This window comes from Mycetomoellerius zeteki, unplaced genomic scaffold, assembly GCF_001594055.1.
Source record: "Mycetomoellerius zeteki isolate Tzet28-1 unplaced genomic scaffold, Tzet1.0 scaffold153, whole genome shotgun sequence".
NCBI classification, from domain to species: Eukaryota; Metazoa; Arthropoda; class Insecta; order Hymenoptera; family Formicidae; genus Mycetomoellerius; species Mycetomoellerius zeteki.
In genome coordinates this window covers 520342-546298 of record NW_017256479.1, presented here as the reverse complement: position 1 = coordinate 546298, position 25957 = coordinate 520342, and the positions used below count along the sequence as shown (strand labels likewise).

The following is a 25957-nucleotide window of genomic DNA, read 5'->3' as shown; positions in this document are numbered from 1 at the left end:
ATGTGTTTATAAAATACACGCACATAAATTAACATGCATTATAAATTAATAAATTTTAATCTAATACGCGTAAAATAAAAATAAGAATAAATTAAGTAAATGTAATGAATATTTTTTTAATTAAAAAATATTTTATAGTGAAGAGATATAATATTTTGTAAATAATTATACAAATTAATCATATAGAAGATCAATATTCTTAATGCAAGAATATTGATTTCAAAATAAAACAAAGTAATTAATGTTCGTTACAAAATAATAAATTTGCGAAATAGCTTTAGCTGTTCTGCCAACTAATATGTGCATTAAAATTACTGACATCTTAAAGATTACCAAATACATAGAACTTCACGTATTTCAACTTTTAAACATGAACGTTAAAGCCTAGCATTGATTGCCAGACAACCACTAGAAGAAACTGTAGATAAGGCACGTTATTTTTCCTGCATTCCGTCTTCAGCGGGCAAAATGAGAAAACGCAAAAGCATCGCGGCGAGTGAATTGACGCATTTTTGCGGAAGCCTTGTCGATTAAGGAATGACCGTTGAATGGAAACGAATGGAATTTTTTTACAAATCAAGTTGCATCAGTGAATCATAAATCTGACGCATGAAACGGAAGAAGTATACTTTTCAAAACGAAGAAACATGTCAATGAACGAGCTCAACATGTAATTATTGACATAAGAAAATAATCGCGATGGTGTCCACTAGCGATCTGTCTGCAAACAATTATTAGTGACTTAAAATTAGTGATTTAAACTATGATTCGCGACATGCGCCTATAAATTTAAATCTTGAATAAAAATACAAAAAGTAAACTTCGGAAATGGCTGAACTCGATTTGACGGAAGTGAAGGAGGCCACTGTGGCAAATGCAACATCCACCTGCGATAAGCGACATTGTAAGGAGATGCGGAAGGATAAACTACCCCCATATCTTCGAGACAGAGGTACGAAGTCTCTGAATATAGGGAATAATTCTCAGAGGGAATAACATTTAAGTCACAAAGACATAGTTTTTTATTTATTGTTATTATGATTTATTGTTATTATGATTGCTTCAATTTTATAATATGTAATCCACAATTATATTCTAAATTGGTTATTTATAAGTACATCTAATTATATTTTATTTTATAAAATTAGTATTTAAAAAATTGTTTTAAAAAACTAAGTTTTCCTACTTTAAATTATAAAAGTTAGATTGCAACAGTTATATTTTTAATATCTAATAAATATATATTGTAATCAAATTCTTTATATAGGTGCAGAAGAATTTAAGTTTTAAAATAATCTTCCAATAGTAAATTAATATTTTACGCTGAATGAAACTGAATCAATCGATTTTAGCAACTTTCTCTTATTACGATAACCCTCATTTGTGCAAACCAATCACTGCAATCACGAATTTAAATTTAATAAATTATGAAACGGAGAGCAGCGTTAATCGACATATTACTCGTGCATTATTCATACATTAAATGTTTTAATAAGTATTATCCATGTTAAGTGAGTAAATATAGATACCTTTTCATATCCGATGATTTATTTTCTTTATCTTCAAACACACTAAGGCTAAAAATCACATCATTATTTCTATACTTCTATATAAAATTACAATTTTATAGAATCCGACCGAAACAGTCTTTTTTAATTTTGACCGAAACTTAAAACAAATATTCAATTATATTTTTCGGTTGAAACCGAAACCGAAAACCGAAACCGAAAATTTTTATGGAAATCCTAGAAAGGCCATATGCATAGTTGCACGCATATATATATATATAACCATATACTTCTTTTTCATAAATATTATAATTTAATTAATAGAACAATAATTATAATATTATTATAAGTTTTCGGTCAGAACTCTACAAGTTTACTCGTAAACAAGACGCAAAATGGTTTACTTAAGGTTTCAATTATCTTTAATTTTATATAAAATAATATTTATATTATATACTCTTTTCGTTTCTTCATATTGCTATAAATATTACATATTAAAAATAAAAATAAATATTACATATTAAAATTCTATAAAGATCATCATACAAACAATGCATTGCTTTAATGTTATGAAAAAATTAGTAAGTATACAAATATTAATTATAAATCTATAATATATTATTAATAAGTATATAGATATTAAATATAAATCTTATTATGCTTTACAATAACTTCATAAGAAAATCTTTCTGCAGTTGCTGTTACAAGCAATAAAAATTCTATCAATTCTAGAAGAACATTTATTATAAAAAATAGCTCAGCTGAATAAATGTATAAAAATTCTCATTAACATTAGTTTTTATTATTATTTACTTATCCTAAAAGCTTTCATTTGAATATAACATGGATGTTTGTTATAACTCTACCTTTAACGCGAGCTCATTTGCCTCGTTAAGAAAATAGAACACGGGGTGCAAGGATGCAACTAGGTATAATTCTATGGAACATACAAAAGCGTGTATATACACTGCAGGAATATAAACGGTCGAATAGATCGATAAATACACCTTCTCGAGAGGCGCCTCGCAAATGTAAATTAGCGTGATATATCGGTGTGTGCAATCACCAAATGCAGATGGCCGTTCCGGCGCGAATTCGTAATCCGATATCTTGATTGCACGCGAACACGCGATTGCTTCCAAACTATGAGATAGTCGAAAAGCCGTGTCGAATGATATATATGTTTTCGTCAAATCTGAAATGGCTGATTATGGCAGCTTCCGTTGCCTCACGATTTCAATATTCAGTCGGACTATGCTTTTATGACGTCTACTTATAAAATCAAGAAGATAAAATCGGAACATTTTTTGCAGCACGCATATGTTTGCACGCGAAGAATTTTTATTTTATTAATGCTATTTGAAAAGATAAAAAATTCCAAAATTCCCTCCTTTTGAAATAATATGATAATAATTTTTGATCTAACAATTTGTAATGGTATAAATTTTAATCAGACAAAATTTTAAAAAATGTAATTTTACTTGATTAAATAACAAGGATCTCAAAAGGAGTTAAAAATATAGAAGAAAAATTGAAATCTAAAGCAAAATAAAAATTTAAATTATTAAAAGAGAATTTTTTTTAATGTGAAAAATATGGAATAACTCATATAATTTATTTTTCTGGCATCTACACCACATTTAAATTCTTCAAATAAAAAAAATTTGTAAAATTATTTTTATAATTATTTTAATCTAATAGTGAATATCTCAATACATTTTTGTTTTCTCTTTTAGATATTACCTTTTCCTTAATTACATATACGAATATCAAAATACCAATTACGCCTTTGTGTAGCTACTGCTGGAAGCTCTACCTTAAAGCACCTTATTTTAAAGTACCTTACCTTAAATACAATGTATGCAACTAATTTGATTGAAAGCCTCGTACGAGTGGCATTCCCACATATTCCTTTATTAGTTCTCTGTCAGGTTCCGTCAAGGTTCCGCTATAACAATCGATCAGCTCATCTAAACTATTCCGAGAAAACAAGAACCGTACTCCTCAAACTTCTATCTTACCCCTCTGTGTGCTTTCCGCCATTATATCCGACGTACACGCGAGAAGTCTAAAGACTCAAGTGTACACATCGCGTATATGTGTAAACAGTGTTAAACTTCATCGTCTCCTAAAACACTCGTTAACCAAAACACGGGAAATACAGAAACTTATGTTAGATAACTTCACCCATTGTTACATCTAGCACTATTATACGTACATGCAACGGCGTAACTAATCTTTTAATTATCTCTCATTCACCCAATAGTAAAACTTTAAATAATCCTTTACTCTTTGCTAATCTTGATTTTATCCTTCATCTCTATAAACTTCATTATAACTTTAATATTTTAACATGCATACTTAAAAAGATAAAATATAATCACAAACATAGTATATATTTTTTTTATATCTATGAATATGACAAATAAATGTAATAAACTCGATTCAGTGATACAGAAAATTCTATAAATTTTTTTCCTTTTATGATCTTTCTTTTTTACTCTCTGCTTCTTCTTTTTCTTATTTCTTTTTTCTTTTTATTCTTCTTTTTATTTATTATTTGGTTTATTTTTTTCTCATATATTTCTTCCTTTTTTTTCTCTTCGATTTTCTTTTCTTTTATCTTTTCTATCTATATTCTATGTTCTTTTACTTTTTCTTTCTTTTTTATATTACCTCTCTTTTCGTATCTCTTTTTTCTTGATGATAAATCTTTAAATAATTTACTCCAATGGCCACACTCACCTGCACTCAAATTCCAGCTCGAAGTGCGACGTGGCAAATAGACATTAGTAGGGCATGTCTATCGTTTCCAACTAGCGTGTCTCTTTTTGAACGTTCAAATTGACACCTTCCGTGCGCGATTAGTCTGAACGCTTCGGCGCGACGTATTTCGCGAGATGCCTGCACGCATAAGCGCCGCATATCAGATCCTATATAAAGGAACGTACGGATTCCAGCACGATTTCAATTGATATCCAATATTCTGCCGGCGTGGTACCATTGGGGGACAACTGCGGAATCACCTGAGAAACTCATCAGCGAACTCATTTCTTACACTTCAATACTCGTGCCGCGTATATTGAGAAAAATAGAAAAGTAGCATTGTTGAACAATAAAATATTTTTTCGTAGACGTAATATAATATTATAAAATAAGCACTACTGATACTTTCAATACTCTTAATATCGTAGCATTAATATTTCAAAAATGTTGCTATCAACTCGAGCAGCCCGATATGCTGCTCTTATGGCCGAACCCGACGAGCTCTATCCAGGTGTAAATAGGCGTTTAGTTGTGCACACTACTTTATTTTATAACATTAATATTTTTTGGATTTTGATGTTTCAGAAAGGATACTCTATCCACGTAATACAAGAGCCCTACCAAAAACACCCGTAATTGGTGGACAACCCATCGAAGAAGAAACATGCATGGTAATTTTGTAGTATATAATTTGTAGTATATAATTTTTATTATAAATACAATAAAAAAGTTTACAAACTTACGTATTGTTGAAAATATCCGTTTAATTTCTAAAAATTAATCGTTGTATTAATAATTTCTTGCTACTGTAGGCTTTAAGGAAGGTGGTCTTTGGATCTTGCGCGAGTCCACCTAAAGTCGAATGGGCAAGGACCGGGCTAACTTTACGACCATATGGACAAAGTTTAGCATTTGGATTGAGAACGCCCAGAAACACAACAAGAGGCCTTGTCACCGCAGTGCAAGCTGTCATGCTGAAGCATTTTTTGTTCAAGTGCGACAGGCAAGATGTAGGTCCCGAAATGTAAGTGCCTTTATATAAATAGCACATATTATTTTATTGCTGTGTACGCAGATAAAATCTTTATAAAGAATGTGGCAATAAATATTAAGTGAACAAATTAACAGTAAGTAACAAATAATATGAATATTAAATAATTATTAGCAAATATTGTATAAGTTATTATTACAAATATATTTATGATTATAAAAATTTTAATACCTTGTAATAATCAATATATATAATGATTATTGATATTATTAAAATGTATTTTATTTTATTAATATCTATAATTTTATATTAAATTTGACTATTAAGTAATTTTTTAAATATATTCTAAATATGTTTATAAATTTAGCCAAATTACAAAGAAAAATTTGAATATCTTTGAATAACTTTGAATAACACATTAATAAAAAACGAGAATTAAAATATTATTAGGCAAGTGTAATTGTATATATATAAAATCGTAACTTTATTAAAAAGAAATTTTCTTTTAATTGCAGTTTGCTAAAACCTTCATACGATCGACAGATTGAAGTGTTGACTTCTGCAATATCAGAGATTATCTGGCGTTGTGCAGGTGGTTTCTCTGTGTCTACGTGTCCAAATGTTGTCAGCAACATCGTGCCAAGAGCCATAGTAGCTCTGCCACAGGATACACCATATCTTCAACACAGTGTACAGTATTTTCAAGATGGATTAACAGAAACGGTATGTTTCTGTTTTTTGTAATCTTCCACATTCATTAGTTAAAATAGTTAAATAGATATATAAAAAAATCGCTTATTAGTAATTTTAGTTTTAATATTTTTCTTATTGTTTAATTATAAACAATATATTTCTTGTGTTAAATGAATGACATGAGATTAACATTCTCGTTCAGTAAAGCAATTTAGTTATGCACTAACGCATCCACTCCATTTCTATCACATTAACGAGTAGCGCGCAGTGAAATCTAAACTTTCTCGTTTAATTAATTTACGACGGAACAGAATATGTCTCAAATTATAGCGTTGGTATTTTGTCAAGCGTGTTAGAGAATAATCTCAAGATTACGTGATATATCTTCGTATGTATAGTTGACACTCCCTTTTCTATGATATTATCAGATTCAAGTTCATTCCTTGTGAAAGGTTGCTTTGTATTCTAGTTGCATCTTTTCGAGTTCAATTCCTTGGAGGACCTTGAGATCTTTATTAAGAGGTACTTGTACTTGGTGAGTACTTACACAAGGAAGCTAAAGTACTTGATAAATTGAATATCAGACATTACACACATGCTATCAGGCATGTAAATTAAGGACTCATATATACATATGTACTCGTATGTTTGATAGTTTCTGTACCAAACTTAAATCTTAGTTGCACTTTATCACATCATTAAAAAATTAATTTTTTCTCTACAACGTTGATAAAATATAAAATTATTTTATTTAGAATTAATTAAAGTTTTATCATAATCTTTATTTTCACAACTTCAGTTTCACGACGAAGGCGGACCTGGCGCGAAGCTACTTTTGTATAGCGCGGTGCTTTCGAGAGGCCTCTCAAAGTAAGATATTTTCTTCTACATTTTTTCTCAATTTATTTGAAGTTGAAAATGATAATGGGTTGCTTCAATTAGACACAAGTCAAGTATTAATTAAATACAAGTTATTTTGATTAATATATTTAAATGCATATTTCAGAATTCGAAACGATTTAGAAGATCCAAAGGCATCCATCCTCGGTGGGTGTTCGGAAGAAGGTCCGATCAGTATTATCATCTTCGTTTTAACTGGACGTGCTTCACCACATCTTCATAATGGAGTGCTTCACGTTGGTGATGAAAATACATATGTAAGTCTGTAATAATTTACTTCTTTGACATTTTGCAAATTTACATATTTATAATAATGTTTTATTGTAATATATATAATGTACTACAAAAATATACTTGACGGTCTCCTGATAAAATATACTACAACGTCTCCCGATATTGTAACTTTCATGAAATGTATCGAAATTGACATGAAATTTTTATACGTATTATAGATGATTTGCAAAAAATTTATTAATACACTGAGAAAAAAAATTTGTTCAACTAACTAAACACATTTAGTTGTTTGCAGATTTGGTTAATTCAACAAATTTTATTTAATTGAATTTAACCTTAGTCTGCTTAACAAGCTGTTCAATGTTAAACAGACTACAGTTAAATTCGATTAAATAAAATTTGTTGAATTAACCAAATCTGCAAACAACTAAATGTATTCAGTTAGTTGAACAAATTTTTTTCTCAGTGTATGCATCGAAAATAAATCGTGTCTTTCAATATACTTTAAATTAATTGAATTTTAAAAAGACGATTTTTTATTCAATGTTAATTTATTGTAATTAATTCAAAGGCTGTACCGCAATGGGGTGTCCTTATGAGAAGCGAAGCGGGATTTTTAGTGCACGAAAGTGATAGCAATATAAGCAAACAGCCGGGTTCTCGATTGAAGACACCCAGTCTACCGATATGGGTAACTCTTTGTCTCGGTCATCACGGCGTGCTCTTCAACACCAATCGAGAATTGCTGAGAAATTATCACGCGGAACGACGGTATATATTATATAATTTAATTACTCGGTTTTTAATAATTTTATTTATTTTTATTTTAATGATAATTGATTAATTTGTCGGTGCAATCATCACTGTACTAATTATATTTTGTTTCTAACAAGATAATAATTGTTAAATATATATAATAATTATTTTTTTATATTTTATTACAAATCTATGTGATAGATTCTATGTGTGATAGTCTCTACATAAATATAGATAATTAGATATGCAATTTATGAATGAAAAAGGAAGCAGTCATATAGATTATTAAAGAAAATATATGTGAACGTAATTCAGAATTTATTTTTAACATTTAAACACAAATACATAAACAGCATCCGATTTTTTCTTGGATAGTCACAAAGAAATATCACTCATTTCGTATATGTTAAAAGATTCAAGGTTCAATATTTCACTTGCGGTGGCAGTCACGCTACGTTGACGGTGGATACCAGAGCAAACGAAGCTTCCGGGGGATCAGATGCTGCAACAATGGAAACCGCGGACATCGCCGCGACACCGTTAGAGAAACTTATTCGATCCAAGTTAGTATTATTTAATAAATAATATAATAGTATAAAACATAAAATTTATTTAAGTACTTTTCTCAGTTTTACGAGAATTTTATATTTAATTAATTCTACGTATAAAAACATATACCCTACACTTTAATGAATATGATTTTAGGCTATACTGAATATACATATACATATTTCATACTTGATACAACAGTTTAATTTGAAAAGTTATTTACTTCTATCATTAATTTTTTAAAAGCTTTTTAGTGCGAGAATAAGATCTATGATTGCTATTGTTTTCTCAATTACAAAATGCGATATCTCCGAGATCACTTGAGCGTTCCTTGTAAACAGTGTAGAATTCAAGGTATCACCTCTTCCACTTATTGTTCCACGCTGCACCAAAGGTGGCAGGATGCTCTCATACAATGGAATGGAACACCGGTGATGTGAGGGATACGAAAGTCTCTTCCGTGTTAAGCCGTATATCCGTGATTCCGCGTGATGCTAATCGATCACTATGCACGCTAATCTTAAAGGCTTTTAATTGTTGTTAATGATATAAATCCATAGAAATACGTACATAGAAATTAGGTGGTACATGTATGTGTCGTAATGTCAGACGTTTCATAATTTTAAATGTGTGATAAAATTCTTCCGGCGCTTTCTTAGACAATATAGCAGGCATTTGTACGATGGCCAAAAAGCTTTATTATTTTGTGAAATATTTTAATAAATGGCTGTGTTAATGTATCATTATCTTATATAAACGGTGTATTGAAAAAAAAGATACATTCTGTAATTGTTACGTTTAATATTATACTTGTCTACAATAAATACCTTGCTTCTTTTAGGAAATTACAGCGTTTTTATTTTAAAGAAGAATATCTTTTTTTTCTATTTCTCATTAAAATATATATATATAACCGTGCACACATGTAAATAAATACAAAAATTAAAATGACTTAAATTCATTACTAAATTATTTTAGAAAAAGCGAATACTCAGATATACCGTTTAGTCAAGGATGAACAAACTCTCTTCGAAGCTATCACGCGATCGCGTGGGAAATAATATGTCTTCTTTGACTCATGTGCATACAATATCGCGTTGTGTTCATATATCATCTGGAAGACTTATAAAAACAGATTTTAATTTATCAATAATATTAACAATTTCGGTCCAAATATTTTTTTTAAATATATCAAGATTTTTAACGCACAGTAAGTATATTATGTTAATATTTTAGTAAAGAATATTAACACGCGGGAAATATTTAAAAAAATTATTTTAATCAAAAAAATGTAACGAAGAGGATATATATATATATATCATTATTTTTTTCAAGAATAGATATTAATAAAGTCTCCAAGGGTAATAGAGACTTTTTTTAACAATCAAATAGCATGACTGTTTTATAAAATCTAATAAAAAGTGATCATAAATCTCCATTTGTGCTATAATGGCCGGGCATTTGAGAACGTTTATAATAATTGAGCACTTTCAAAAAAGCCTAATAAATTGCATGTCTCGATTGTGTCGGTCAATGAACACACCGTTAGCGAGTTATTCTGCGTAAATCACGAACAATAGCAGAAACTGGTTCAAAGTGGAAAGAACTTAAGACAAGCTGATGTTTATTAACTGCAAGAACCGTGCATAATAAAAGTTATCTTTCCCATGGGGGGTACGGAGAGAGACGAAGATATACGCCCGCAATTTCACAGACCGATGATCCGCGAGGACATCGTCGCGATGCCATAAGCGAGTCGCGGGTCTCGTTCCACTTGTCCTCAACCACTTCTCACGACATTAAATCTCACGAGCTTCCAAGGGGAACGAGACGCTATGCGCATTGCCGAAAAAAATTGCGCGCTTACGCAATTATTATCATTTTTTCATTATGTGATTCGTTACTCGTTATATTACAGTTCGCTGTAGGTACTCGTATAATCTTATACATTGTCATATTCGTTATGTGATTAAAGTTAAGGAGATAAGAAGAGAGACGTTAATATGAAAACTGTTAGGTCAGGGAACTCCAATTTGAATTATTCATAAAGTACCGCTAGCTTTTATTAGACGTAGCTGCTATTAATTCATATTTTTAAGATGAAATTATCAAAATTATTATTATCATGCTGCTAAAATATGAAGTTATTTTTTATCTATCTGTTTCTACAAATATCCGCTCTCTCTTCCCCCAATATACAAAATACAAGCTAATTTTTAATTATTACTACATTCTTTTATTTTTACTCATTTAGTTGTATTTCTTATAGCTTTGTACCTCTTTGTTTCTAAAGTTTTCTCCTGGGGGACTCGAAGGCCGGAAATCCTCACACACACACGTCTTCGGTAAGGTCACCGCAAGTCCCCAAAGGGCCTCAAAGATAGGGGTCAGTTATGTGCATACTTACTCAAACACACGCATATGCGTCGCGTCCATTATTCCCCCATCGTATATGAAAGCAAACACCTGTTCGCGGTACGGTTCAGGTACGTTTCTGTTGGTCGCCGTGGTCCCCCCTTCCTGACAATAGGGAGCCAGCCGAGTGCCACTCCAGCCGCTTTGCACGACGGCTCCGTTTTGTAGTAAAGAGTTCTACAGCCCTACAGCACGGTAGTCGTAGCCGAGTTTGATCCACATCGATCATGATAGTGCACGGAGTGTGAAGTGCGACGTACAGTGTATACTAAAACTAGATCAGAAAGATGAAACGCCAAAAATAAATGACACAAAATAAAATATTTAAGATAACAGTGAAATAAAAATTTAAAAAGAAAAAAGGATTTGGAGAATAAAAGAGACTTTGAATAAATAATAATCTTTTAAAAATCGAATCAATTCATTATATGTGAACATTAAAGTAAAGAGTTTAAGTAAAATGTGAATTTTATTTGAAGATATGACAAAATTGGTAATTTTTTATTAAACAAATTTAATTGAGTAAAAGTTGATTCATATATTTGCAGTAAAATTCGACAATTCATGCTTATGTTCGTTATGCGTATGAAAAGACGTGGATTATAAGACCGTCTAGCTACGTCGATCAATAAGGACTACTAAGGGTGTAATTCGTAGTCCTATGTACTTTTTATTGTAAAGGGCGGTGGCTAAGTGAATAGTGGATCAAGAGATTAACATTTTACGAGATTTATGTTATCAATAAACAATTAGTGCTGTGAGAGAGATCTCTTATCTTAGCAAACAATGGAGAACATAAATACATGAACTTGCGAGTCTTTTTCGAGTATATTTTGTGGTAAGTATCTGTTATGTACATATCAATCTCAGATTTTATTTTCAAAATACATTACTTATTGTATGTACTTAATAAAACTCGCACTGTAGAGTAATTAAAAGTAATTTATAATAGTTAATCAAATAAAATGTAATTTGTTATAATAATAAATTAAAATTACTAAGTATATATAGACAATAATTATTGTTAATAAAAAATAAAAATTAATAAAAGTTAATACTTATGTTATAAAAAATTAACCATGACTTATATTAATATTAATAGAAATACATTTTTAGAATAAAACATCAAATTTTTATATCAAACTCTTTTATTACTATTCGAATGGAAGCCATTCTATTTTTTTTTTAATTTAATGATTATATACTTAACAAATGTGAAAATAATAAAAAGCATACATATGCTTTTATAAAAGTAAGAAATCTTATATAACTTTTGCTTTCATATTTATTGCACTCTTTAATGTAACAAAAGGTATCATATGTAACACAATTGAGCACAATTGTGATACATTAACATTTAAATATTATTTTTAAGTTAAATATATATTAAATATTATTAAATAAAGTACATTCATCGCACACGTATAATTGCTAATTTTGTAATAATAAAGTAATTATAATCATAAACTTTGATAAAATAAAGTAATCAACACGAAGTTTTAGATCACTCGAACTGTCAATTTCCCAATACGGATACCCATAATATTTTTATACAGTTAGCCTTTACGCCGGTTGCCCATCGTGTTGCGTTTCAATTTACGGTTCGTGAATTTAAGCAGTACTGCGCCCCATATAACCGAAGTATCCGGCTATTTTCCGTATAAATTTCTTGTTTGCAGGCATTTTCAGAGTAACTTTTTTACACTTGTTTCAATATGCTAAATTTTTTGCATTTTTTAAATTATTTTTATCTCCGTTGTGTTACATTAAATCTTACAGAGTGCAATAGAATTAACAAACAATTACGTAGTATATTTTAAACAAGAATAAAAAGCAATTTAACAATAAAACATGTAAATTTACGAATAATAAATAAAAAATCAATAATAATAAATATTATTGTATGAATATAACTTTAGATTATTAAAGATATTCTATGAATGTGGATATAAATGTAAAAAAAAGAGAAAGATATGTACGAAAATATTACTTGTACAATATTTGATATTTTTATTATATTCAAAAATTTAAATATTATTTAAAACTGAACAGTTTTTCTCAAAATAAACTGTATTTATGCAGTAACATTTACAATGATATAATAAACAATTATTAAGTGGTGTATTGAAAATTAAATATTAAATTATATTTAAATATTATTTGGAATTGAAATATAGATGTAAAATATAAATAAACGGTAATTTATTTTTCTTATAAAATCAAATTATTAGATATAACATTATAAAACACTTTACGTCCTTTTACTTTCCAATATCTTTACTATGCTTTATTAATATAATATTCTATGATTATAGAATTAAAATTTGCATTTAAGTAATGAATATTTGCCTATTTACTATCAGTCCATTCAACCACCAAGTATCATGAATGGAAAAACGCAAAAACAAACTTTCTCGCACTAACAAGCTTGAAAATATTTTCCATTCTTGCCACTCAATTATAAAGAGAAACATAATGTGTTAAAACTTTAGTATTCCAAATGCTCGAAATGGTCATCAACTTCCCGACATAACGTCACGAAAGAAATGCGCTATTTGTACGGAAGGGGAAAGTGCAAGGTGTTAAGATCTGCCTCCGGCGATAATTCGCCCGAGTCATCCTAGCCCTGATGAGACGCGCAGTCCTACATAGCCATAGTTCCACGTAATAAAAGAGTTTCTCTGCATGCTTTCTAACCACGCGTTATGCTCGCTATTGCAAACGCGTTTCGTCGACGAAGTGGTCATTCGCCTAGTACTTATGTTCTTACATTCGTCTGCTAACACGATGACAAACTCGATTGCATGTTAACAGCAAAGTTGTTATGTTTTATGGTATGTTCTTACGTCATTTTGTCGAGAACTAAAATGTCAGTGGAACATGTCACACAATTCTTCTGTTAGAGCAATATTTATAAAATATGTTATTTTTTTAAAGAATATTGTGATATAATATCTGCCCATCAATAACATCAAGAAATCCAAAAAGTATCTATGAATCCTATATTCTGTGTAATATGTATTTTCAATTTTACGAATTTTACTTCGGTCAAAGTTGCACGTATGACTATAATTATTTTTCAATTCTGTATTATTTTCTTACAAAACTTAATATTTTCCCCCAAAATTTTAAATTAACTTTTAATCATTAAGTTTAAACTTAAACTTAATGATTTTTTTTATTTGTGTACCTTTGCTTAATTACAGTAGAATATATTTGTTTAATATCAAGAACAGAAAAATCTATATTATTACAAATATACATAAAATAAAAGAAACTAAAATAGAAAATAAAATAAAAAATGTGGACATAGTAGTCTTATTACAACTTATGTAATATTCTTATACTTTCCCGTTATTGTGTCATATATAATTTACTGTTGCATCATTAAGAGAAAATTAGATAATATAAATTCAATTATACAGATTGATAAATAAATTTATTAAAAATTATTTAATTACTTAATAAATTATTGCAATTTAATTGAGTTACAGAATTGTATTATTAATCAAATTTATATTTTATATATTTCTATAATTAAAAATTATTATAAAACTTTACGAAAGTTATATATATCTAACACAAAATCTTCTCGCGAGATGAAATCCTCCTTGACGTAAAGTAATAAAATCTTCGTAATGATTCCGAGAAGCTGGGTATGTAAGACATTTCGAGCGCAGGAAACGTTATTTCCGCAAATATGATAAATCGAAATATCTTCTGGGAAATTTTGTTCCCATGGATCTTGAGATGTGAGAGTTGATCCGTGGGAAATTAAAGGGAACTCAGTTGACGCGCTACATTGCTCAACATCCCTTATCCTTTATCCCTTTCCACCATTGATTTTCTGTTTTTCTTGCAGATGCATCTGTCGACGGAATCGGTGGACGATGATCTTGAATTGCCATGGGACGAAACGTATTGAGGATCTTGTTGCTCCTCTGCTGCATGCTGCAACCGCATGTCGGACGTAAGTCTTCCTGCATCAAACCACTCTTCCTTTTCGTTATGTTCCTATAAAGACTCTTCTAAGGAAAAGCTTTAAAAAATCTTTTAAGGGAATATTTTATTAAATCCATAAACTTTCATCTTTTTCATCAAATATGTAATATAGTTTCCGAGATAAAAATATTTTATTATGAATAAATAGAATAGAATTTTGAACAGATAAAATTAAAAAGTAATTGTAGGTCAATAACTCGTTATTCCTCTTTTTCTATATCTTTTCTTAGAACGCCAATGCAATAATTGGATAAATGAATGAATTAGCATAAAAAATCGAGACATATTTATAACTTCTAAATTTTTTTCAAGTATTATCAAGCAGCTATTTAAAAGCAGATTTACATTATGTCAATTATTTTATTTTCCCCTTTATTTTATTTTTACATTCGCTTTTTCGCGCGAATTGCATAAAAAGCGCAATTTACATCTACATGATTCGACTTATAAAACTTGTATTAATCTTCGCGGATATTTTCGCGCACCATCGAACGTGTACTCGCTTTTGCTAGCAAGAGGTCCTCATCTATGCTAGAAAAGGAGTTTACGAAAGGCCAACGCCGTAACGCTGCGCCGACGATACGCCATGAATTCGCGACCGGAACTCCGCTCCAGGGAAGCGCGCATATCTACCCTCTCGCATACGCGTTAAACAGCCCACGCGTACTCGTCTACGCATCCGATTCGCATCCTTCCAACGTCCGAATTCCCGTCGATCAACTGGCAAGAATGAGTAGATGACGCGATGTCCATTCAAATCTTTGTTAAACAGATTAGTCGAAGTGTAATTATTTAATAGAATTACCTTCATCCTAATTGCAACACATCTCATTACCGTAATAATGACATGAAAGTGTCCAATTAAGCCCGTAATATAATGTTAACACGTAGCTACGTACGAAACCGCTATTTTGAAAATCTCTATGAAATTAATTTTGTTCTTTCTGATTTTATTTTATTTTTATTATTTGTTATTTGCTTATTATTGAAACAAAAAGAATAACGGTAAGCTCTTTGAATTAAAATGTTAAATTGTAATAAGTATATTGCTAAAACGACCATTTTGCTTATCAAGTGATTATGCGTAATTATAGCAATCAATATGCATAAAGCGAACTCGGGAATGGCCGGCAGTGGCTATGGCAGTCAAACGAGGCGCAAAAGCTATCGTGATTTATGCCAGCATTAGAACAGCTAAAGCACTGTTGTTAGATAAATGGCCTCGCCGCCCCTTCTATGCACTTTATGCATCGTAATTCATCCACCTATTATATATAAGAAAATAATAATATAGTATACACACTTATGATAATAATCTTTACCCCGTTAGATGTCACATATGTATAGCAAATCTTATATTCTCTACTTTATTATAACTTTTTTCTTTTACTTTATTAATTTATTAAATTTTCTAAAAATACATCATCATAATATATAAATATAATATTCTTTACTATCTAAAAATATTATCAAAAAAGATATAATAAAGAATTAGTTAACTAATTTACGTAAAACGTTTTAACGTACGATAATAAGTCAATAAGCAACTTTTGCTTTCAAAAATCAAGATGGCGTATAAAGTTATTCATCCACATAAAATATTTCTTGAAAAGCATTAGGAATATTTTTATATTTGCATATATTACAAATAAATTTTATTTGTAAATATTCTGTATATATTTTATATTTAAAAAAAAAAATATTTTATTCTTTTTAAATTAAAAAAGTGCTTTTGCTTTAGATAATTTTGCTATACTTCAGATTATAAAATTACGTTACTTACGGTAAACTTCAACGTGTTACGTTATAACGTTTCTGGAATCAGTGTACAAGATTATTTGAAGTCATTAGAACAGATCTAATTAATAACTCGACAATGAGTATTACAAAGTACTGAATACGACATAAACATTATCTAAGTCTTCGTGTTTAAAATAGTTATCTACTGTTACAAGCAATGAATAAAATAAAGAGCTTTCTTGCATGTCATTTGCGGTTAAAAACACAAAAGTGCATGCTTTCTTGCCATTAAGGATCTCATAAAACAGATATCGTTATACAGTAATGCCGGTAATGCGATACCTATTTTATAAGATAGTCTTAAAGAAGATAAAGTAAGGAGATCTTTTTCATAATTATTTTAAACAACAAAACATCTAGAAATATTTATTATTTTATATATATTATATATGTTCTCTTTTTTAAATTAATATTTTAATTTTTTAAAGAAATTATTTCGTTCTTCTCTTAAATAAAATTATAAAATTTTGAAACAATGCTGTTGAAAATTTTTTATTTTTGCGAATCTTTTCGAAACATTTATTATTTATTATTAAATTACTATAAAAAATAAATCATATAACTCTTGATGTATAAATATTTCCACCAATGAGTGCCTGTTCTTTGAATTTGTATTGCTCTTACATACCGTTACACTCGGACAGAGTTTTGTACTAACCAAAGATCATTGTCCCACGGTCCTTCCATCATCACGAAACTTTCGTGCAACCCATTGAAAACCGGTTGTACGATTTCAACCGGAAACTCCAATAACCTCAACGGCTCAACTATTGTAATTCAATAGCTACCACTTTTTCAAGGGATATGAATTTTTTCGTTCAAGTACACAGCACAAATATATTCAAACAAAAATACGTTCTAAAAAATATATATATCATTTTATTAATTTTTGTTATCTATTTTAAAGAAAAGATTTAACCCTTCGATACCACATACATACATATATATAAATTTTGCTACACATATTATATTAAAAAATGCATATATATAAAAAAAGATATATATATTTTCTTAAATAGACAATAAATTTTTTTTCAATCGAAACGTCAGATATTAAGAAATATAACAGTAATAAATAAATGTATTTTTATTATTAATAAAAAGTTATAGTATATAAAATAAAAGAAATAGTCGCGGATATGCTAGACTCATAGTGGCACCAAAGAGTTAAAAAAATATGTAGAAGCATAAGTGTTTGTATTGCATATTAATAAAATAAAACATGTTATTATTGTACATAATAAACGTAATGTCAAAGGAATGCTTCTTATGAAAAGTAGATTTAAAATTAGAATTTAAATATGCGCTCTTCTATCGATGACTCCGCATCCTTTTTCCTCGCTCTAGAAACCAATTTCTTTTCTGAAACGTTATTAAGCGTTTCTTTCAACAATTTAACAATAGACTATGCTTCATTACATGTTCATAATCGTTCGACTTTTTCAGTGACTCGAGACCACAGAGACACGCGATGCTTTCTGGAGAACGGAGCTACCGCGGCACACCTCTTTGTCAGAGAGGATCTGCCCGTCGGCGATACTGTGGGAATTCTCGGAGTGCTAGGTGATCCTAGCTCGCAAGGTGATATTGAGCTGAGCTTGCAGGAGCATGACAGCCCCGTCGCATTCTCGCCATACTCGAAGAATTTAACTCTCATCAGACCACTCGACAAAGAGGGTATCGAAGGACCAGCCAGTGTCTATATCAACGTTATCTGTGGAAAGAAACCTATCGCAGAATCGGTAGAATAATCTCTAAAAGCGATTACATTGCGTTAAATATTAAAATAATGAAACAAATATCTTTAAATGCGATATTCATTTTGCTTTCTCCAGATTTTATGAAAAATTTTAGATTTTGAGCTGAAAACATAATTGTAATTTTTATTTTTATTCCTAAATTTTACAATACAATTAGAAAATATAAATATTTTCTTAATATAGATACTGAGTTTATATATATTTAGTAGATTAATGAAATTAATTATATGTAAACAAGTTTAGTATTCTTATAATTTTTTAATTCTATCTAGAATATTTCTAAAATGTGTCTAGAATGTATATCTCTCTATTACATTCTGATTTTTTTATCATTTTTAAAAAATTGTGATTAATTTTTAAAGGAATTCATCATACCAGTGAATATTCGAGTAACCGACGCGAATGATAATACACCGCAATTCGTGAATGCGCCTTATGTGCTGAATATTTCTGAGGTGAGATAATCTTTGATATTTTTAATATCAAGTAATAAAAAATATCAATTTTTTTTTTCTTTGATTTTAACATAACATGAGTATTCCAGGTTACTGTCGTCGGCACGAGAGTTCTGCAAGGAGTTCGTGCTGTCGATGCTGATCAACCAGGACCATATTCTACTGTGCAGTACACAGTCCTACCAGGAGCTCACTCGGTGAATTTTGTGAACATATATTTATACGGCTAAATTATTTTTTCACTAATAATCCGCAATAATCTTTATTTGTCATATACATATCTATATTGTTAATTATTATTCTTGCAAATAACACTTTTATTCTTCAGAATATTATACAAAATATAAAATTTATTTAAAGTGTTAAATGAATAATTATTTTTTTACTCGTAGGATTACTTTATCTTCGTAAATGCTTTGGAAGGCACTCTTGTACTTAGAAAATCGCTAGATTACGAAACTCTTACCAACTTCTCCGTTGATATCCGTGCTCAAGTAAGTTCGATTTTACATTTCAGTTCAATATTTCAAAACATTTAATATTAAAAATTAACGAACGTGTCATAGACAGTTTTCAAATTCCATTATTATTCTACAAATCCGACATATTACATTACATAAAAATGAATATGTATCTAAAATTGTTGTTACGTAGAAGCTTTTTTTCTCAAATGGAAAAATGTGATTTAAATCGGGAACAGTTGAATTGACAAAATTTCTGAACATAAATAATTCTCTTTTTATGTAACACAATATACGAAATCCAATAAACCAACGAAGTTCAACATTATAAAAGTATCGTAAATAGATCATAACGGTCTTGAATAAATTGATTCGAATAAATTGATTTGAGTGATCAATGCGAATCGATACGCAACAGTGAACAAGTGAAGCTTACAAAGAATTCATCGAACAATGCTGTCTCTGACTATTTCTCACGCTTGTAATCATATTCTAACAATAGTACATTTTATTTCTCAATATAATTACATATTTCTCAATAGTAAATTTTAACTTTTAATAACAATTCAACAACAAAAAATCTCGTTACAGGATCAAGGTAATCCACCACGATTATCAACGACAACATTACATGTTAACGTTATTGATGCCGATGATCAGAATCCGGCTTTTTTGCACGATCAGTATAAGGTTACCGTACCTCGTCATATAAAAGAGGTAAGATTGACTTATTCTTTTAATAAAAACTTCAGTCAGACTCGATTCTACAATATACGCACACAATTCAAAATAAATATAAAATAAGAATTAATTTATTATTCTTTAGAAAAAGTCATTAAGGGTAGTACCTGCTGCGATAAAAGCTGTGGATCAAGATGTCGGCATAAATGCACCGGTTCGGTATACGATACAAGGTGGAATTTTACCCTTTTTGGATTTGAATCCTGAGACTGCTGAAATCGTCATGACACGCTCGCTACAGGACCACGAGTTAATGACGCCAGCAACTATTGTTATTAAGGTAGAAATATCATTTTGTTTTTAACAGATTTAAAATTTTTTAAATATGATAATAATATTGATTATAAAATATAGGCCACTCAAGTGAATAATGCAGATCGATATGCTCTTGCCACGGTTATTGTATCGCGAGAAGATATGGTTGGTCCAACAGCAGGTAAATAATATTATAGCACCGAGACATTGCCATGTCTCCTGATATGTGCAGATTTAACAAATATCTATATATCTATATATATTTATAAAAACTTAATTAATTAATAAATTAATTTTTGAAAATATGTATAATATTTTTCTTAATCGTTATCTTATTATAATTTTCATATACATATATATTTTTTCTAGTAATTTATTATTATTGATATCTAATATATATTTGGTTATTAATTAGATTTAATATTATTACACATTTACTAGACATTTATTATATGTATACAATTTGAATTAATTACTTATTAATTATTGTTATTCTGTCTATTAAAACAAATTGGCAACTGTTAATAATTGTGGTGAAAACCCATTAATAATATTCTTCATTGGTATCAAAATTTAATAGTACACACGTTTGTACGTAAATATGAAATATCAAAATGATGTTTAAAAGATGACGAATCAAATCGTCATCGATTTGGAAACAAATCGTATATAAAACTGATTATTTATTTTATGGATGCTAGGCGGTCGATTACCCGTGAAATTTGTGCTGAAAAATCACCAAACGAGCGTACCAGAGAACACGCCGTCTGGGAGCGTTCTTTTAACGGCAGGAGTCAATAAAGCTGATCCTGTAAGTAATGTGAAAATTTACTTCGACAATAAGAATGCAGATAAATCATGATATAGTAGCGTAGTATAGCTTCTGATCCTAGAATTTAAAATTCTGGCTGGTGGGCCCAGTGGAGGACTTAGAGAGGTTCTCGATTACTAACTCTGGCGAGTTAATTCTCAACGGGAATTTAGATTACGAACGGCGGTTTCAGCACAGCTTCTTGATTCATGTCACAGATGGATATCATGTACGTACAGCTCATTAATATTATAAAATTTAGTTAAATTACTTTGAGCGCGTTCCACTTAACGTTCGCAACGCTCGCGAGCATCATTTCATCCTTGTTTAATATTTTAAAACGATAAGGATGAAATGATGCTCACGAGCGTTGCAAATATTAAGTGGAATGCGCTTTTTATTGCTCATATATGTGTATAATATGAACGATTGAGTAAGTTAATGTTTTTTTTACCTGAATAAAGTTAAAGTTAATGACTTTACAAAATTAATAAAGTTAAGTTAAAAGTTGAAGGAATAAAAAATTAACTTAACGAAAGTTAAAAAAAAGTTAATTTCGAAAAAAATTATTTTTGAGGTCAAAATGTCCTAATTTTATTAAAAAATGAAATTAAATAACAACTACAATATAGATTATTAAGTAAAATAATTTTTTGTTTTTTTATTCACTTATGATATACATATAACTTTTTAGGTTTTTACTTTTTAATAAGCCTTAAGCCATAAGAAATGGACCAATTACAGTCAAATATTTGCCTTGCATTCGACTGTAATTGGTCAATTTCTTATGACTCAAGGCTTAAAACACTTATTGTAGATCCGGACTAAGTCTTATGGCATAAGGCATAAGTCAATCAGAGGGCTATATCAGCATCTTAAGAAATTACTTAAGATGGTCTTAAAATATGAACAGATTACGAGTATACGCCCTTAGTCTTATTATATTTTATTATTTTTCTGAGGCATTTAAAAGAGATAAAAAAAATTTTTAACTTAAAAAAAAATTAAAAAGTTAACGTTTAAAAGTGACTTAGTTAAGTTAAAATTTAATGCATTTAAAATTAACTAAGTTAAGTTAAAAGTTATTAACTTTTTAACTATTTTTTTAACTTTTAACGTTTTAACTAGTTACTACCCAACACTGATAATATGTATATAATACATATAAAATATATAAAATATAATGTGTTCAAATGTATAATATATATGTTGTAATATATTGTGATATACAATATATTAATATTTTTTTAGAACGATACATCTCATGTGAATGTTTCGGTCGAAGATGTGAATGAATGGGAACCTCGATTCCAATATTCCCGGTACGAATTTCATGCTCATTCCGCGAGAGAGGGTTCCGTCGTAGGTAGGTTCTTCTTATTTATTTAAATCGTGATTCAATTTCTGTTCTATTCGATGTTCAAAGAACACATAATTTTTCAGGAAAGTTAGAAGCAGCTGACGGCGACAGGGGAGACAAAGTTAACTTATCTCTCAGAGGACAAGATGCAAGGTATAAAATTGTTAAATTTAATAGTTTAGAAACAAAATTATATATTGAAAATATCATATACACACATAAAAAGTAAGACATACTTAATCTTAATTCCAAAAAAGAAACAAATTTTTTAAATTTAATTAAAATTACATATACATACTCTTGGTAAAATAATTATAATTATTTTTAATAATTATACGAATTACTTTTAGATCCTTCGAGATTAGAGATAACGGAGAATTAGTGCTGAGATCATTAGGTTTATTTAACGGATCTTTGGCACGATTTATAGCGGTAGCTACCGATTCCGGAAAACCGCCAAGGTATTTACAACTTTGTGTCTGATTACTTGTTTGCTATTAATGATAATTCCAGACGTTAATCTACAATTTGACGTTTGTCTGCAATTTCTTTAGATCCAGCATGATTCCGGTGATCGTTCATATACCTAACGCCGGTTCATTGCCGATCGCTGCGAGAGCCGCACCCGCTTGGCTCGGTAGCAGCGTGTTATTAGTTGCAATCTTCGGCGCAGTTTTGGGTCTTCTTGGAGTTGTCATACTTATTCTCATCCTTTACATTTATAAACAGTAAGTAAATGTGTCGAATACACGCAATGTATAGTTATATAAACGTTTGAATTATCAATCTGAAGCTCGGATCGAAATTCAGCTCGAGGTTCGGCTCGGTAATTTGAATAAAAATCATCTTAATAAAATCGAATAATATTAAAAGTGTAGCACGTAAACAGTACTTACAAACATAACAGTTACTGAATATTGTTATAAATATACTGTATTTTTTTTCTTTATATATTTTCAATCCTTTAGTCAAGAAATTTACAATAAAAACGTTAGAAACTTGAAGAAATTCTTATTAGATTAAGAGAGATTTTATTGACAGAAAGTTTGATGTTTTTATTTTTTTTTTAAGCAAAAGGCCAAAAAGTGGTGGTTCGGTCAGCTCTGTGGGTACTGGATATCGTGAGAAATCACCAGTTCCCTCAGCTTTAAGTCCCACTCCGCAAGTTCTAGGCGCTAATGTTCTTCAGGACGGCTTGGAAGTCCCACGGAATCGGCATCACGATATTGACGACGAGAATGATAACGTCGACAGCCGTAACGAAATCGATAATCCCGTCTTCGGAGAAACCAATGAAAGCTCGTACAGTACTACAATCAAAAGTACGTTTCTATAGGCAGCAAAAGTCAAGCAGTGCTGCACATGCTTTCTATTCTTCATGCTCGGCATAATTTAACTCGACATACTTTACTTTGATTCTTTAACTTCACATATCTCTCTTTTTATGTATCTATTAACTGATTGCCAAAAATTTCTCGATACAATATTATTTTTCTTCTTTCCTAAGCAATTTGCAATTACAAAACTTTCATAAAATTACAATTCTATTGTCAAAGATTTATGACATTAAAATATTCTCGTCTCGTTTTTTATCAGGTATAGCATCGGCGAGACAATTACCATTGTATACCCGACATAAAGTGGCACCCGCCCCAAATCCGCCAGCTTTATCTGCAACTTCGAACATTCCCAATATCGGTGGACTCGTGCAGAATATGAATGATTTGAGTGCTAGAACCAATCTGGATGCTGGATCTCACGACTCTTCCAATTATTCCGGAGATCCTCCAGATTCTCTCGTGCCAGCGTGGCCTGCTAGTTCAGCTTTACCAAGGATCAAAAAGTTATCTTGGGACGACGATGATAGAGTAATTATTTTACAATAAATTTATTTGCAAAATCCAACAAATAAATAAATCTATAAATATTTTATTTAAATACTGTATTAAATAGCAAATACAGAAAAAAATCTTGTAATATTTCGTGAATTCATTTTGTAGAAGTGTTTTAAAAATTTTGCAAATTGTTAAAAAAATTTAATTTAAACAGTGTGACAATTTAAGCAACTAGAATTGCGTTCAAATTGTAATATTCTTACTCATATTAAATAGTATTAAACAATTTAAATAGAGAATAATATCTCTTATCGCGATATATTAACCGTTTTCTAAAACGTACAATTGCATTTACTTATGCAAGAGAAATAATTAAATCCAAGTTCGTCTGCAAATACAAACTTCATGCAATCTACCTAAAGAGCAGATAGATGAAAAACACAATAGAAACAGAAGTATTTATCGTTTTTCAGACTGTGGATAGCGTCGAGATCGCGGCGGAAACGCGAACCGGAGACAATCAAGTTGGCAACGAGAGGCTCAATCTCACTGTGTACTTTTAACGATCCATTATTTTGTAAATGGGACGAATAAGGACGGGAAGATTGTTGTAAGCGCTGTTTGGTCAGTTTAGTTAAATAAAATCTCGTTGATGTCGAAATTCTTTGAATGAACTTCGAAGCATCGCAAAGCGATGCGACCTTATCCGGTCCACAGAGTATCTGTGCTATCTGCGCAACATAGCGTTAATTCGCATCATCCTGAATAGATTACGTCCATTATTTGCGTGATGCGACATCGATCTCTGATATTATATAAAGTAATCATTAAAAATAGCTAGAAATTGAACAATAGAAAAATGTTACGCACGGTATAAAAAATTTTTAATGTTAAAACAGAAAGAAGAAAAGAAATAGCGAATTGGAGTATGATAAATCTGACATTCCTGTAAATCTAAATTTGAAGATCCTGTAAATAATTAATACGTGAAAAGAAAAAATAATCAAATATTTTTTATAATCATATTATTAATGTACAAGAAATATTACGATTGTATAGTTTCGACATACTTTTAATTGCCTTGTTAATAAAATCAATAATTACCGATAATTTGACTTTCACACGTAAAACATTATTCTAATGCTTATTATTTTAAGTTTTATTACAGATTTCTAAACCGCTAATATTTTGTTTTGACAAAATTACATTCAAGAAGACATTTAAGCTTAATATACACGCCACAAGGCTGAAAGTTTAATACATATGGACATAAATTACAAGTTACATGATCACGTTATCAGAAAGTATAATGCGAGAAAGTATAATAGCTGGTCGCACGCTTCTGTCATTAAAAGGTAGATGAAGTTTCCGTGTTTGTACTTTGTTGAAACCACCGATATTCGAATGTACCGAGGAAATCGTGTCAGTAGGTTGATCTTCGCGAGTAATTACACAACGGGTAAACGAACGAATATTTGCGGAATTTAATTTCATAGAAACACAACTTTCGTTGAAAATAACAAAATACAACATTAGGTATAAAATTGATGAAGAACTATATTTTTTTCAGGATAAAAATATTCTTTTTTTTTAATATAATTCTATTTGGACTTGTCTTTAAATTTTCTTCCTTTACTATAAGCGCATCTTTTAATTATTCTTTCT

The 25957-nt window shown here is 29.9% G+C and overlaps 2 protein-coding genes across 2 annotated transcripts; both read left to right on the top strand.

The window, feature by feature from the left end:
• The first annotated feature begins 815 nt into the window (after nucleotides 1-815).
• On the top strand, nucleotides 816-8849 carry LOC108720593 (protein FAM188B2). Its single transcript, XM_018444694.1, has 10 exons — nucleotides 816-952; nucleotides 4860-4945; nucleotides 5087-5298; nucleotides 5781-5988; nucleotides 6428-6493; nucleotides 6758-6828; nucleotides 6965-7115; nucleotides 7664-7863; nucleotides 8262-8411; nucleotides 8792-8849. Exons 1-10 carry the CDS (start codon nucleotides 829-831, stop codon nucleotides 8835-8837), a joined length of 1314 nt encoding a protein of 437 aa, XP_018300196.1. The 5' UTR covers nucleotides 816-828; the 3' UTR covers nucleotides 8838-8849.
• Nucleotides 8850-11351: 2502 nt separating this feature from the next.
• Nucleotides 11352-25253, top strand: Cad96Cb (protocadherin Fat 4-like Cad96Ca). The gene is made up of 18 exons (XM_018444680.1): nucleotides 11352-11650; nucleotides 14675-14782; nucleotides 18061-18356; nucleotides 18737-18829; nucleotides 18919-19026; nucleotides 19222-19323; nucleotides 19882-20007; nucleotides 20117-20311; nucleotides 20386-20467; nucleotides 20988-21097; nucleotides 21180-21326; nucleotides 22349-22463; nucleotides 22541-22610; nucleotides 22808-22918; nucleotides 23012-23185; nucleotides 23529-23779; nucleotides 24054-24325; nucleotides 24766-25253. Exons 2-18 carry the CDS (start codon nucleotides 14719-14721, stop codon nucleotides 24853-24855), a joined length of 2406 nt encoding a protein of 801 aa, XP_018300182.1. The 5' UTR covers nucleotides 11352-11650; nucleotides 14675-14718; the 3' UTR covers nucleotides 24856-25253.
• The last annotated feature ends 704 nt before the right edge of the window (nucleotides 25254-25957 follow it).

What these genes read in the sequence shown, in the direction of transcription:
- LOC108720593 (XM_018444694.1), top strand. Translation starts at nt 829, where the DNA reads ATGGCTGAACTCGATTTGACGGAAGTGAAGGAGGCCACTGTGGCAAAT. An exon ending in CCCATATCTTCGAGACAGAG is followed by an intron (nt 953 to 4,859) that starts GTACGAAGTCTC and finishes TTGATGTTTCAG; the next exon opens with AAAGGATACTCTATCCACGT. An exon ending in CTTTCGAGAGGCCTCTCAAA is followed by an intron (nt 6,829 to 6,964) that starts GTAAGATATTTT and finishes TGCATATTTCAG; the next exon opens with AATTCGAAACGATTTAGAAG.
- Cad96Cb (XM_018444680.1), top strand. Translation starts at nt 14,719, where the DNA reads ATGGGACGAAACGTATTGAGGATCTTGTTGCTCCTCTGCTGCATGCTG. An exon ending in ATGTGCTGAATATTTCTGAG is followed by an intron (nt 18,830 to 18,918) that starts GTGAGATAATCT and finishes TGAGTATTCCAG; the next exon opens with GTTACTGTCGTCGGCACGAG. An exon ending in ATGTCACAGATGGATATCAT is followed by an intron (nt 21,327 to 22,348) that starts GTACGTACAGCT and finishes ATATTTTTTTAG; the next exon opens with AACGATACATCTCATGTGAA.